The 14,793-nt window shown below is 41.0% G+C and overlaps 1 protein-coding gene across 13 annotated transcripts in view; it reads left to right on the top strand.

Moving 5' to 3' along the window:
• The window catches only part of SIPA1L1 (signal induced proliferation associated 1 like 1), a 362,552-nt gene that overhangs the window by 253,452 nt on the left and 94,307 nt on the right, over window positions 1–14,793 (top strand). For all 13 annotated transcript variants that reach the window (XM_042943670.1, XM_042943676.1, XM_042943662.1 and 10 more), the window contains one exon: window positions 4,384–4,572. In XM_042943670.1, coding sequence (XP_042799604.1) covers window positions 4,384–4,572 — 189 coding nt within the window. The remainder of the gene's footprint in view (window positions 1–4,383; window positions 4,573–14,793) is intronic.

Raw genomic sequence — 14,793 nt, forward strand, 5'->3', positions numbered from 1 at the left:
GTAGAAAATAATGGGTTTGAAACTAGTTTAAATAGGACAGTTAACCTCATTTCCCCCATTGAATACAAGGCATGTGTCAGGGGTTGGCTTCACTTAGTAATTGTTCCTCAGCTTGAACTCGGGGGAAATTAAAACTAGGATTTTTAAAGGCACAAGTTCCATTTCTCACGTGTGGTACGCGGTGGCCAGAGAGGATTGAAGCGCTCTCTAGCCCTAGTGTACTTTCTCTCCACACCAGAGCTAATCGCTAAGCAGGGTGAATGCTTTAGTTGAACGTAGAAAAGCACGGAGAACATGCTGTTCTTGAAGTTGGACTAGGTGGTTGCCCCTCTCTGGCTTCTTGGATCTCTGTGAGCCTGTTACCTTACTTCAGGTGTTTTTGCCTGTTCTTACCTGTTTCCTGTTCTTACCTGTTTCCCTCCCAAGGCCACCCCCATTTCAGCCCCCACCATGTTCTTCCTTTTCTGTTTTTGATCCATTTAAATGCCTCTTCTTGCCACTGTCGTACCGTCCTTCATGCCAGAGGTCAAAGTTTGCTAAGTGAGGGATTTCTTTCTCCCGTCCGGTCACTTCGGTCATTGGTCTCCATGACCATCCCTTCCAACTTGCCTTGCCACATTCCTTCTCTCCCTCCAGCGTTAACTGCTATCCTGAGTTCATGTGATCCCTCTGCCATGATCGGTGGCTCTGTCCTTTCATCCCTCACTCCCTGGGCCCAAAGTGTTCAACCTGCACCTCCCCCTCCTTCCCTGGACTTGCAGCCGCTACTCCTTCCCTTTTCCGCTAGCCCGTCTGGCGAGCCCTGCGGTCCACTGACTTAGCCTGTGATTGGGACATCCAAGTCAACTGTTACTTGTACTTCAAAACACCATCACCGCTTGCCTTTATGTTCAAATTAATGTTTAGCTGACAACTCTATTACTGAGGGGGTTCAGGCCGGAAACCTTAAAGTCACACTGGACTCTCCTCCCTGCCTCCTGCCCCCACCCTGGCTGTCAGCAAAACTGGGTGACTTTGTTTTCAAGATATGCCCAGATTTCAACCCCTTCTTCCATCCCATCACCTCGGCCTGGGCCAGGCCACCACCATTTTTCACTGAGAACCTTTCTTCCTGCCTCTGCCCTTAATCCCTGCATCCTTTCAGCCCAGGAGGGATCCTTTCGAAGTGTACACCGGATCTGTCATTCCTCAGTTCAGAATCCTTTAGTGGCTTCCCATCTCGTGAGAAAAAACCAGTCAGTGTCCTTTGCTAATTTAGGAGAGCATCCGTTCCCTTGGTCTTTCCAGCCACGCTGGCTTCCTTCCCCTCTGGGCCACCGTGACACCTCTGCCTCGGGGCTCGGCTGCTCCCTGGTCCTCTGTCCTGCTATGTTCTTCCCCTGGCATCCTCCTGACTGGAGCTTTCTCATTTCCTTCTGACCTTGACTCCTAAACCACAGGGGCCTTCCCTGGCCACTGGATCTAAAATTTCTGCTCCCACATATCCCATTTCACATCTGATGTGAGGCTTTCTTTTTTCACGAACATTTAATACTACCTCACCCACTGTACTTGTTATTTTGTTTGTTTTCGGTCTCCCCCACTAGAATTTAAGCCCCGTGGGGATGGGGACTGTTGTCTGAGTCGTTCACGATGACATGGCTAATGCCTAGAATTGTACAGCCGTGCTCTCCCTTCCCCTCTGTCTCCTTCCTTCGTTCTCTTTCCTTCCTCTCTCTCATGTGTATTTAATGGAGTGCCCCTAGCTTTCGTGGAACTTTTTCCTTTCCGGTGAAAGTAATCCTTAAATGTGGTTTAATGGTACTATCTTAATGAGGCTTTTCATACAAAGAAACTAACAGAAGTCCTCTGATAGAACCCTCTCTCGAGGTCCGTCCCCACCTGACAGGCATGTTGCTCCTTCCTCTTTCGTTTCGATAGAAATCATCAGCGCACAACACAAACAGAAAAACATCAACGTGTTTGTAAAGCTGACAGTTTCTGAAGAAAACCTTGTGACATGTGAGTGTTTTTAAGCAAGGTACACAGGGACTCCTAAGGCCTCTCGTCTTGTTTCTGGAAATCATTAACAGAAATATCAGTAATGCTAGTGATCCAGTTATAAAAAATGAGTCATGCTTTTTCTCCTCTGCTTTGGCTTCCTGGAGGTGAGCTGCAGTCTTCCCTGTGCTACAGGATTAGCATTCCCGGGCTTGGTTTCTCAGCTGAAAATACTTGGAGCCTCTGTAGCTTCCGGGCTCCAGGCACGTTACCTCAGGGACAGAGGAGCACGGTACCTGGGTCTTTCGGCGGTTTCCCATAACTCAAAACACAATCAAGCAAACAAATCCGAGAAACCATTTCTGTCAGATTAGGTATTAAATCATAGGAAAATGATGTGTTTTCACACAAGTGTTACTTGAAACCAAATTATTTATAAATGAAAGAAGAGATACTAATCAAGTGAATAGGACCTTGTTCTTGGATTGAGAGCAAGATGTTGGTCAAGTTTGCTTTTCCTGCCCTCCTCCCTCTTCTGCATCATCTGGCAGATGTTAGAGGTTTTGCTTCCCTGGTGGTTTTTCCTTTGGCCTCCATTTTGCTGCTAGACACATATCATGCCCTCTTTGCCTGATTCCCGGATGCTTGCAGCTTCCTGCTCACCGTATTGTCTGCCTGCGGCTTCTTCCTCTGGCTTCTTCCTCTTGCGGTTCCTCTTGAGGGACGCATCACCCTCCCCATTCAGACAGGGTCTGAGGTTGCCCCTAGGAGCCTGATGGGTGCACACGCCCGCTCTGGGCTCTCCCCACCCTGCCCTTGCGCTGTCGTCAGCTCTGTCTGCGCCATGGCCGTGGCTCCTTCACGCCCACACCCCGTGCTCTCTCATCTCCGTGCCTTTGCTCTCTGACATTTTCCAGAATCCTCCCCAGGTTTCATGGTGCCTTTTCAGTGCCACCTCTTCCGCGAGGGCCTTTTCTTGTGCTCTGAGCCATGATGCTCCGTTTTCTGCCTTTGGACTCTCTTGGGCCCCGAACTTGTTACCCTTTCCCAGTAAATACAGCCTTCCGAATTCGCAGTTGTGTGTCTCTTCCCTCGCACGTGCCACACTTGCCTGTCGACACGCCCTCCTCTGTTAGCTCCTGTCACTCCCGTGTAACCTACAGGCTTCCTGGAAAGGGGTTCAGTGCAGTGGGGCTTTTTTCTTAGGTCACATACAGTGTTTACGTTACGTTAACAACTTAGCCACGCGACACCTTTTGGGAATTGCAACCGCTTTGGGCTTCTTGTTTACTCCCACAAATCGTCGTTACACGGGGAAATTTCTTTGCTTCTGTTTATTTCATAATAATGGAAAGTGTTTCTAGAAATAAGGGGAAATCTAAAGTAATTTGCAGTGCTGTAGACTCTGCTGCTGTACTAACCACAGTCATTGTCTTCTTGTGGTAGCATTTGGGGATATAAGTAGTTTATGCTTGTCTATGACATGTTATGAAATTTAAAACTTGACCCTTATCTTTTGTAAATCAGAAAGGTATAACATGTAAATCCTGAGCATTCTTCAGATGTTTCTCTGGGATATCTTCTTAATTTCCTGGTTAGTGACATTTTATAAGCCATATAAAGGTCTAGATCTTACTGAGCTCTTGAAGGAAATACTTTATTTGGCTTTAAAGTAGATATCCTTGGAAGGCTTGACTCTGAGTTCCCTTGGGCTTGTCTGGGTCTTCTTGAAAGTGTTGGCCTTGGGGCACCTGGGTGGCTCAGTCGGTTGAATGTCTAACTCTTGATTTCGGCTCAGGTCATGATCCCAGGGTCATGAGATCTAGTCTGGCATGGGGCTCCATGCTGAGCATGGAGCCTGCTTAAGATATTCGCTCTCTTTCTCTCTCTCTCTCTTTCTCTCTCTGTCTCCCCCCTCCCTCTCTCCCCTTCTCTTCCTCCGCCCCTCTCCCCTGCTCATGCACAGTCTTTCTCTTTCTGTAAAAGAAAAAAATAGGGGCACATGGGTGGCTCAGTTGGTTCAGTGTCAGACTTCGGCTCAGGTCATGATCTCACGGTTTGTGGGTTCGAGCCTTATGTTGGGCTCTGTGCTGACAGCTGAGAGCCTGGAGCCTACTTCTGATTCTGTGTCTCCCTCTCTCTCTGCTCCTCCCACACTCATGCTGTCTCTTGCTCTCTCTCTCTCAAAAATAAATAAACATTAAAGAAAAGAAAAAACAACTAAAAAAAAAAAAAAGAAAACAAAGTGTTGGCCTTGTTTTTCATATACAAAGTATCTAAGCCTTTGAGAAGTCATTCCCGGCTCCTCCGGGGCATCTGAGGCTAGGCCTTCAGAGCATGTGATGTATTTACTCCTCTCCCACACCGAGAGAGACCTCACTGGAGCACATGTCTGTTTTTCAGCTCATGACCCTGAGAGGTTCAGTCCTGGAGGATGCCATTCCCTCAACGGCAAAGCACTCGACAGCCAGAGGACTGCCCCTGAAGGAAGTGCTGGAGCACGTGATTCCTGAGCTCAACGTCCAGTGCCTGAGGTTGGCCTTCAACACTCCCAAAGTCACAGAGCAACTCATGAAACTGGACGAACAAGGGGTAAGTTTGGCTTCTGGGGGAAGACGTTCTTGTCGCTCAGATTTCCCGCTAGGTGTCCAGAATACAGAGCTTAAGGTTTCTTTTTTGACCCATTAAACGGATGGCATTTATTGCAGAGCATGGTCGGTCTCTTTGCAATTACGCATTTTCTGTTTTCCTAACTCTCTGAACTCTGAACATTCCTCATCTGATGAAATTTTCTGTGTCAGAATCGATAAATAGGGTTCTTAAACTGTGTTCAACTCTTTTAGTATAAAATCTTCCATAAATGCAGTGAATTTTTCAGGGATTCTAAGAATAAGTAGTAGCAATAAGAGTAATATATTCACCAGGCTCTGTTTTCAGTGCCTTCAATATGTTACCCCATTTCATCTCCCAACCCTATGAGACTGGCACCATTAATGGAGACCTTGTCTCCATTTTAGAGATGAGGAATCTGAGGCATAAGGAGATGGAATAGTAGGCCCAAGTTCACACAGTTAATAAGTTCAGAGCCTGTACGGTTAGCCACTGTCCACAGTACAGCTGTTCTTAAAAGCTTCAGTTTTTAAAGCCTATTTATACCACCAAAGATGTTTTCTAGCCAAGATTTCTAAATACAGAATTTTAAAAATTTGTGTCCCAATTAGTAACAAAATGAAAATGCTCAGGATTTTCTTACTTCTATGCTTCCGGTACTTCCTGTGTGGACATTTGGTCAAGATGCAGCTGGGCGATAGGACAGTCCATACAGAGGCAGCACAAGGGTAGAGAATGAAAAACTATGATCTCACAAATCCACTAACCGGGGAGCGGGCCCACATTCTGCTTGGAATAATTTGAACATCTGGGCTAGTTTTGTTAGATGTTTTATTTATATACTCTGACTCTTTGAACGTCCTTGAACCGTTTTAGCCATATTACATCCTAGTAATATGAGTGATCATAGCTTTATTATTGCATTAAAAAAAACACCCTCCAAAACACCGGTCCCTTTATTGAATGCCATTTTATGAACTAATTTTGATGGTATCTCCTTAATTAACCAAAAATTCCAACGTTATTAAAATGAATGGGAATTTTAAAAAGTCTGTCTCAAGGTGTGTTCTTTTAATTCAGCCACTAGGGATATATTGGGAACCAATGGTTGGACACAGCTTTTCTCATCATGACTCTCTCTCTTCATTCGTTTCACTTGTGAGAAAGGCCAGCTGATGTCTGTGCCACGCGTGGACCTCCGGCAGCAGGCTGTGCATGTCCACGTTTATAACATGGAAACAAGGGAGCACTTTGAATGTGTCAGAAGACTGCCGGTGCACTAGTGAGCTTAACTATTGGGGGGCTGTTTTCCAGTAAGTGTTCTGAAGATTCAGTCTAACAAAGGAGGAATAGAGAAAAATGAGGATTAGGCTCCACTGTATGGATTCGGTCTTTTCAGTGACCATGTTTTTCAAGGAGAATACATTAAAACAAATTTTTTTTAATGTTTATTTATTCTTGAGAGAGAGAAAGCATGAGCAGGGGAGGGGCAGAGAGAGGGGGAAACACAGAATCCAAAGCAGGCTGCAGGCTCCGAGCTGTCAGCACAGAGCCCGATGCTGGGCTTGGACTCACGAACTGTGAGATCATGACCTGAGCCGAAGTTGGACGCTTAACCGACTGAGCCATCCAGGTGCCCCAAGGACAGTCACATTTAGACACTGATAATGTAATCACAAATTGAACATTCTAAGTCCTACATTAGAACAAGTTATTTTGTGGGACCGCTAGCCCATGTTATGCCCTCTCTTAGTGATGAACTATTCGTAATCCCATCAACACAGAAAAAATAAGACCACTGTACAGTGAGTTCAACTTAAATTGATTTAATTCATAAAACTGTCCATTCTAAAGTTAGGGCTTCTTATGCTTAGCGGGTATTAAAATGATCCTTTCCTTCATAAATTATTGATGATGATATATGTTAGTTGTTTTCTGTAATGCCTTTCCTCTGCGAAATTAAAATTTGGCAACCGATGGGCATCTCCCCAGTTTTATTTTGGAAATTTTACTAGGCAGTAGAACCTAAAACTTTAAAGCCTGATCTTCCATATATGCAATTCTAAATCTGAACTAAGGGGCACCCCCCCTTGGCCTCTGTCTTTTCATTTATGTCTCCATACCATTCAAAGCCAGGATTGTGCTGGTAAAAAGCACATGACATGCATACTTAGGCGTTTAGTCTGGGGAGTTCTTTTTTTGGTAGGAAATCTCATTAATGCCTTGGAATCATTTCGAGAAAATGATTATTTTGGTGCCTTGTACATATACAGATTTCTTTTAAAAAAATGCATGTAAGTGCAGTAGATTACACATTTGAATCATTGCAAAACATTTTGTTTCCATCCTTGTCATCATTTTAAAAAATTTCATGCTTTGTACATCCTTACATTTAAAAAGATTTGTAGAGTGATACCAAGAAATTAGACTCACTGAAAAGAACTTCTAGATCTCCCTTTAAGTTTTATTTAAATGATTGCTTTAGTAGCTTTTTCCCTTTAAACAGCTTACATAATTATGCTTGGAAAAAGAAAACATTGTTTGCTTGCTTCATTGTGGCATTTTGCCTTTCAGATCTCTGTTGCTTTATTTTCTCATTTTACCACTTTTAAAAGCCGAAATGAATAGAAGGACGAATTAAAATTATGTCTGTAATATGTAAAAGAAAGCATTTCACAAAAATATAAAAATGTGTTCTTCATTTGACTAGACTGATATGTTTGCAGGAACTGAAGAGGCATTTTAATTCCTAAAGTTTCAGAAATGAATGTATGCTTATCCCAGTTATGTATGTGGCTTATCCAAGCTTTTACATTCTCCTCCCTGATACTTTTCTGGGCCTTTCACTATTCATTGATGTCCAGGTCCATCATCCTGTACAGGGCAGTGACCTACCAGTGATTTCACACTGTCAAGAGTTGGGAACAGTGTGTGACTTAAGAACATCTGCATCAACTCTGGACTTAGTTTATCCGTCATGGTTCTAGATCTTCACTTACTAGATAATTGAGAGCATCACTTATGATAATAACAAATTAGATCAGCATGTGTGTTTACTTATCACACTTCCATAAGCACTTCACCACACTGCCTGATTTATTTGTCCTAGCGCCCTGCACGGAGGTTCTAATTATTGGCCCGGTTTATGGTTGAGAAGATGGAGAATGTCGGAAGTTCTCAGTGCTGTTTTCAAAACCCTCAGTAGTCCTGAACGCTGGGTACACACATTTGCATAATGCTACCTTTCGTTTATAACATTTGCAAGTTATATTTTTTCAGGTCTTGAATTATTTTGATCCTCAAAACTATGCTGTAAAATATCAGGAATTTCATCATCCAAGCCGGCTTTTTAATAATATAGCCAATAGTTACTTATCAATTTGCCGGATCAGCGCCATTTTTCTTCATCAGTCATTTAAAAAGCACCTTCATTTCACCTACTCTGTGCAAGGGGAATGAAAAGCCACCATGCCGGGCACATGGTGAGCCCTGAGGGACTCTTAGCTGTGGTTGATAATGATAAAATAATAAAACTTGTTAGTAGCCCTTTACATGCGCCATCTCATTGAACATTTGCAAGCATCCCGTGAGAGAGCTGCTGTCATAGGTAGTATAATATGTTATGCTTACTGTCATAAGTAAGCACAACTGTTTCAAATCTAATAAATGCTCGTTGAGTAATCACTCTTGGCGGATTGTTAAAGACTATGGAAAGTAAATGGGTTAGTAAGACACAATCCTTCCCCATGAAGGAGACAAGGTCATCAATTACTGTAATGAAAGTCAGGTTTAATACAATGAGTGTAATAAAAGAACGGCAAACAAAGAGCACTGGAGGTGCAAGCCAACAGGGCCAAGTCATGATTGGTTAGGCCCATTTCCAAGATGGGCCATGGAAGGGAAGAGGGTTTCATCAGGCCAGAGAACAAGCAATGGGGTGGTCTAGATTCCGAACAAAAAGCACAAAACACAGAGGGATGAAAGCACAGCGTGGTTATGGCAGCAAGCAGTCTTGCGGAACAGGAGCGTAAGGCACATGTAAGAGAGTAATAAAAATAGATACTTTTTATTGGGCAGTGACCAAGCTAGGTACCATGTGAAGCAGTTTACATGAATTACTTTAATTAATGCTCAGAATCCTTTGATGTCAGTGCTTTTATTGTTCTTATTTTACAGACAAGGACGCTGAGGCACAAAGATGCTGAAAGACCACACCAGTCACAGTTAGGATCTGGTGGAGGCGGGTTTTAAATCCAAGCATTCAGACTCCACAGCCTCCCTTCTTACCCAATGCACTAAATACCCCATCCTCCTTTTCTCTCCCCTTGAGTGGGAGAGGAAACTGGAAAGATGGCTCTCAGCAGTATTGCTGCTGGCTTCAGTGCCCAGAATTAAGTAGAACATGTTAAAGTACTATAGCCAGTTGGCAGTAGAGAAAATTGGTAGTCCTGTTTTCATTAGGAAACGTCAAGTTTCATGTATGTGGTAGTGGTTTTCCTCAGTGAGTGTCTCCACTGTTTTTCTAGGTAATTATTAAAAGTGCAAAGAAATGAAAATATTTTGGGGGTTTTCTATTCCTTAAAATCTTACCTTCAAGTTATTGACATTGAAGGGGAAAGGTGATCATCTCTGATTAGGTTTGCAATATTTATCTGAAGAACAAATGTTAAGCAATGTTTATTTGATCACAAATAGCACTGATTCCTTGATTAAGGACACGGATGAAATTTGCTGCTGACTTCGCCTATTCATTGCCATGTTGCATTATTTTACTGAGGATAAATGAGTTTGACCAGCTGCTTTCTTCTTTGATTCAGGCAGCAAGATTTAAAGAACGAACCATAAGGAAGACATTCTTCCCAAGACCCATTTTGTATGAATGAGACTGTGGCAGAACAGTTGCCATTCCTGAAATTTTATCCTAGATTATGATAACAGCTAATGCACAAACTAAAGTTCAGATGGCCACACATCGGTTCTAGACAATTCATGGGTCTGTATGTACATCATCAGGAAGGAAATATACATGACAGTTGTCAGGTCAGTGGAAGAAGGCAGTGTGGCATTATTGGTAGCTTTATCTTGTCTGTTCACAAGTGATGATTACTCTGCACTGGCTCCTCCGTGCTCTTTTGCCTGGCTAAGGCAGGGACGGGTGACTTGTTGGGAACTTTTCCAGTGGTAGGGTTCTGTGATTAACACAACCGACAGCAGTGGCATTTGGAAGACATTTGGCTGTGGAACAACCGCGGTTTGCAGTGGTGGAGTTCCGCGTGGCAGCGACATGCAGTCCAGAGAGTGCAGCTGTTTCAGGCCCAACTTTGAATTGTGGATTGTGTCTTAAATTCAGCATTAAATTAAAAATTTAAACTAGTTCCTTTCCCATGGGAATAAACTAGCTAATATCTTCAAATGGTGCAGAAATCCAAGTAATTCTGTTTATTTTGAGGGATCTCATAGTTATCAGTTTTATTAGTTTCTTACATATTCCTGTGTCTCTAACCAGACATCATCAAATATGCATCTAGAGTCTTCTGCCTTAGAATATACAACACGCTCCGGACATTTTCTCTTTTTCACTGAGTAATGTGTTTTGGAGACCTTTCTATGTCAGTATACAGAAAGCTTTCCCATTGTTTCTGTGGCTGCATAGTATTCTATTTTGTTTCTGTACCATAGTTTATTTTATCAGGTGCCCTAATGTTGGGCACTTGGATTGATTCCACTCTTTTCCTGTTACAAACAATGCTGTAATGAAGAGCCTTTTTCTGTATAACTGAAATTCATCTTCGTGTCAGATCAATTTAATACCCAATATGAAGCTTTTTATTTTTGTGAGAAGTTTTGCACAACATTAGAGAAGATTATTGCGTGTGTGTATAGAACATGTTATGCCAAAGATAAAAATAGATCAGAATGGCTGTGCACATATATAAATAATTTTGACAGCATCGCAGTCAGATTTTTAAAATAACTTCCCTACCCAGTATCCATTTCATTTTTTAAAAGCAGTTTTATTTTTGTTAGTAATTTCCAATGAGGATACATTTTCTAACATCATATTTTGCTCACAACACTGAATTTTTCCAGTCTCTTTGACATTCTTTTTTTAGGGGACAGTAGAGTGATGAATCTTTAAGAAGTGGTTTAAAAAAGTTGTCATGTTTATAAAGAACAAACCAAAGTAAATGCTGTCAGGGTGAATCATGAGGATTTTTAAAAAAGAACAAGAACTTCATGTCCGGTAATGACACACTAGTTTGTTGCAGACCAGACCACCCAATGAGAAGAACCAGGAACACTGGACAAAATATTTTTAAAAAGTAAGTTTGTAGTTTCACATCTGGAAATATGGGGTATATCTATTTTTTTCCCTATTCTTCCTGCTAAATACAGCTAAATGCCTTGTACATTGTATGAAAAGTAAACATAAAATGAATCTTCAGGATAGAGAGGAGGCAGACCGGCTAAGGACCGTGGGATTTGGGGAACAACACAGTGGTCGTTTGTGATAAAATGAGAATAGAGGGGAACTTGCTCAATTTAATGAAGAACATCTACCAAAAACCTACAGCTTATATCCTCCTTAATGATGAAAGACTTAGTGTTAACACGGCAAGGATATACAGTGTCACCATCACTATTCGACATGATACGGGAAGTGCTAGGCAGCACAGTAAGGCAAGAAAAGGAAATAAAAGATGTTAGAGAAAGGGAAAAAAAAATAAAACTTTTCCCTATTTCAGGTGGCTTGATAGTCTATGTACAAAGCCCCGAGGAAGCTACAAAAACTTCCTAGAACTAGAAGGTGTGTTCAGCAGGGTTGTGGGATTCAGCATCAACTCACAACAATCGATTTGGTATCTTTGTCGTTTGTATTAGTTGAAGGGTAGTTGACGCACAATGTGACATTAGCTTCGGTGCACTATAATGTATGTACATTATAGTGATTCAGCCAGTCTGTGCCTTATGCTCTGCTCACCACAAGTGTAGCTGCCTACCGTCAGTCATCATACAGTGCTGTTCCAGCACCATTAACTGCATTCCTTATGCTGTATCTTTCATCCCCATGACTTATTCATTTCACAGCTGGAAGCCTGTACCTCCCACTCCCCTTCATCTGCATTGTCCTTTCCACCCACCCACCCACCCACCCACTCTGGCAACCACCATTTCTCTGTATTTATAGGTCTGTTTCTGCTTTGTTTTAGATTTCACATATAAACAAAATCATATGATTTGTATTTCTCTGACTTACTTCACTTAGCATGATACTCTCTGGGTCCATCTATGTTGTCACAGATGACAAGATCTCATTCCTTTTTATGGCTGAGTAATATCCCATTGTGTGTGTGTGTGTGTGTGTGTGTGTGTGTGTGTGTGTATACACGTGTATACACACACACACACACACACACACACACACACACACCACATCTTCTTTATCCATTCTTCTATTGATGAGCACTTAGGTTGCTTCTGGGTCTTAGCTATTGGAAATAATGCTATAATAATCATAGGGGTTAATTTATCTTTTTGAATTAGTGTTTTCATTTTCTTTGGGTAAATACCCAGTAGTGGCATTACTGAATCATATGTTATTTCTGTTTTTCATTTTTTGAGGAACCTCCATACTGTTTCCCACAGGGGCTGCCCCAATTTACATTCCCTCCGAACAGTGCACAAGAGTTCCTTTTTCTCCACATCCTCACCAACACTTACTATTTCTCATGTTTTTTACTGTAGCCATTCTGATACATAATAAGGTAATATTTCATTGTGGTTTTGATTTACATTTCCCTGATAATTAGTGATGTTAAGCATCTTTTCGTGTGTCTCTTGGCATCTGTATGTCTTCTTTAGAAAAATGTCTGTTCAGGTTCTCTGCCCTTAGTCGTGCCCCAGTTACTTGTTTGGGGTCATTTTTTCTTTGATGTTGAGTTGAATATGTTCTTTGTGTATTTCAGATATTAATCCCTGATCAGATATATCATTTGCAAATATATTCAGTAGGTTGCCGTTTCCTTTTGTTGATGGTTTCCTTTGTTGGGCAAAGCCTTTTTGCTTTGGTGTAGTTCTCAGTTTGATTTATTTTAATGAACATGTGGAAGCTAAAATTAAAATACAATATCACTTCTAATCCCATAATAAAAAATGAAATGCTTGGGTATATATCTAACAAAACATGTATAGGACTAGTGTGCTAAAAACTATAAAACACTGATGAAAGAAATTAAAGAAGACCTAACTAAACAGAGAGACATACTATGTTCATGGATTGAAAAACTCAAGATTTTAATGATGTCAATTTTGCCCTAATTAATATACGGTTAACACGATATTGAAATCCCTGTAAGATTTTTTTTGTAATTGTAGACAAGATTATAAGGCAAAAGACCTAAAATATCTAAAACAATTTTGAAAAAGAAGAATGAAATGGGAGAAATCATTGTATTTGATTTCAAGACTTATTATGTGACTACATTAATCAAAACTGCATTATATTATTGGGAGGACAGACTCATAGATCAGTGGAACAGGATAGAGAAACTAGAAATAGCACCCATCCCCACATATATCCACGTGATTTTGACAAAGGTGTAACAACAATTTGATGTAGGAAGGATAGGCTTTCCAAACAAAGGTGCTGGGACAATTAAATATCCATAGAAAAAATAATGATGTTGACCTAACTATTACACATTGTACAGAAATTTATTCAAATTGATCATTGACTAAAATATAAAACTATACAAATTTTGACAGTGATATAGGAAAAACTTTTTGGGATCTAGGACCTGGTAAAGAGTTCTGAAACATAACACCAAAAACTTGATTCATAGAAGATAACTGAGAAAATGTATTCATCAAAATTAACAATATCATGTAGTGTTTTTTTCCTTAGACATTCGTTGTTTTATGCGTGGTTTGGGGCCTAAGTTCAGCATAAAGTTTCAGATAAAAGTTAGGTGGCAAATTAGCCTTGATTTCATGAGGGCTGCAGAAATAAAAAAACAGAATTCAGGGATCACTGAATCTGTAAAACAGTCATTGAAAATCTGGAGTGGAAAAACAAAGGCAAAAGTTAAAATTTAAATAGATGTGTTTAAGAGCATATTAGAGCAGAAGAGAAAAAATCATTTCTCTTTTTCTTTTCCTTTTTCTCTCTTCTCTTCTCTTCTCTTCTCTTCTCTTCTCTTCTCTTCTCTTCTCTTCTCTTCGTGACAACATTTACTGTAAGTGTTCTCTTTAATCTTCATCCCCTAGTTCCCCCTCTACCCCCTCCCAAGTCTCCTCTGTTGACTATCAGTTTGTTCTCTATAGTTAAGAGCTTGGGGGCGCCTGGGTGGCTCAGTCAGTTAAGCGTCTGACTTCGGCTCAGGTCATGGTTTCACGGTTCAGGAGTTCGAGCCCCACATAGGACTGTGCTAACAGCTCAGAGCCTGGAGCCTGCTTCAGATTCTGTGTCTCCATCTCTCTTTCTTCCCCTTTCCCACTTGTACTCTGTCTGTCTCTCTCAAAAATAAATAAACATTAAAAAAAATGTATAGTTAAGAATCTGTTTCCTGGTTTCTCTTTTTCCCTTTGTTCATTTGTTTTGTTTCTTAAATTCCACATATGAATGAGGTCATGTGGTATTTGTCTTTCTCTGACTGACTTGTTTCATTTAGCATTATATTCTCTAGATCCATCCATGTTGTTGTAAATGGCAAGATTTCATTCTTTTTCTATGGCTATATAATACTTTATGAATGTGTGTGTGTGTACACGCGCATGCACATGTGCTTATACACATACGTACATACACACACACATATGCACACCCCATATCTTTATCCATTCATCAGTTCATGGGCATTCAGACTGCTTCCATAGTTTGGCTCTGTAAATAATGTTGCAATAAACCTAGGGGTGCAGTTACCAGAATAATTTTAACTGAAGAATGGAGACAAAAAATATGAGAAATACAGAAAAGTACCTAAAACACATTGGGCCAGAGTGAAATACATATATATAATGGAAATCCCAGGAGGAAACCAAGTAAAGCATTATCTAGGGGACAGAATCAATATTTGAAGAAATACCGGTAGAAGATTTCCAGAACCGATGAAAGACAATGAATTAAGATGGATTCGTGGAGCTCTTCCTGCCCTAAGCAAGATGAATACAAAGAAAATTAGGCATATGTCCATCAGAATCAAA

Source organism: Panthera leo, chromosome B3 (genome assembly GCF_018350215.1).
Source record: "Panthera leo isolate Ple1 chromosome B3, P.leo_Ple1_pat1.1, whole genome shotgun sequence".
Classification (NCBI taxonomy): domain Eukaryota; kingdom Metazoa; phylum Chordata; class Mammalia; order Carnivora; family Felidae; genus Panthera; species Panthera leo.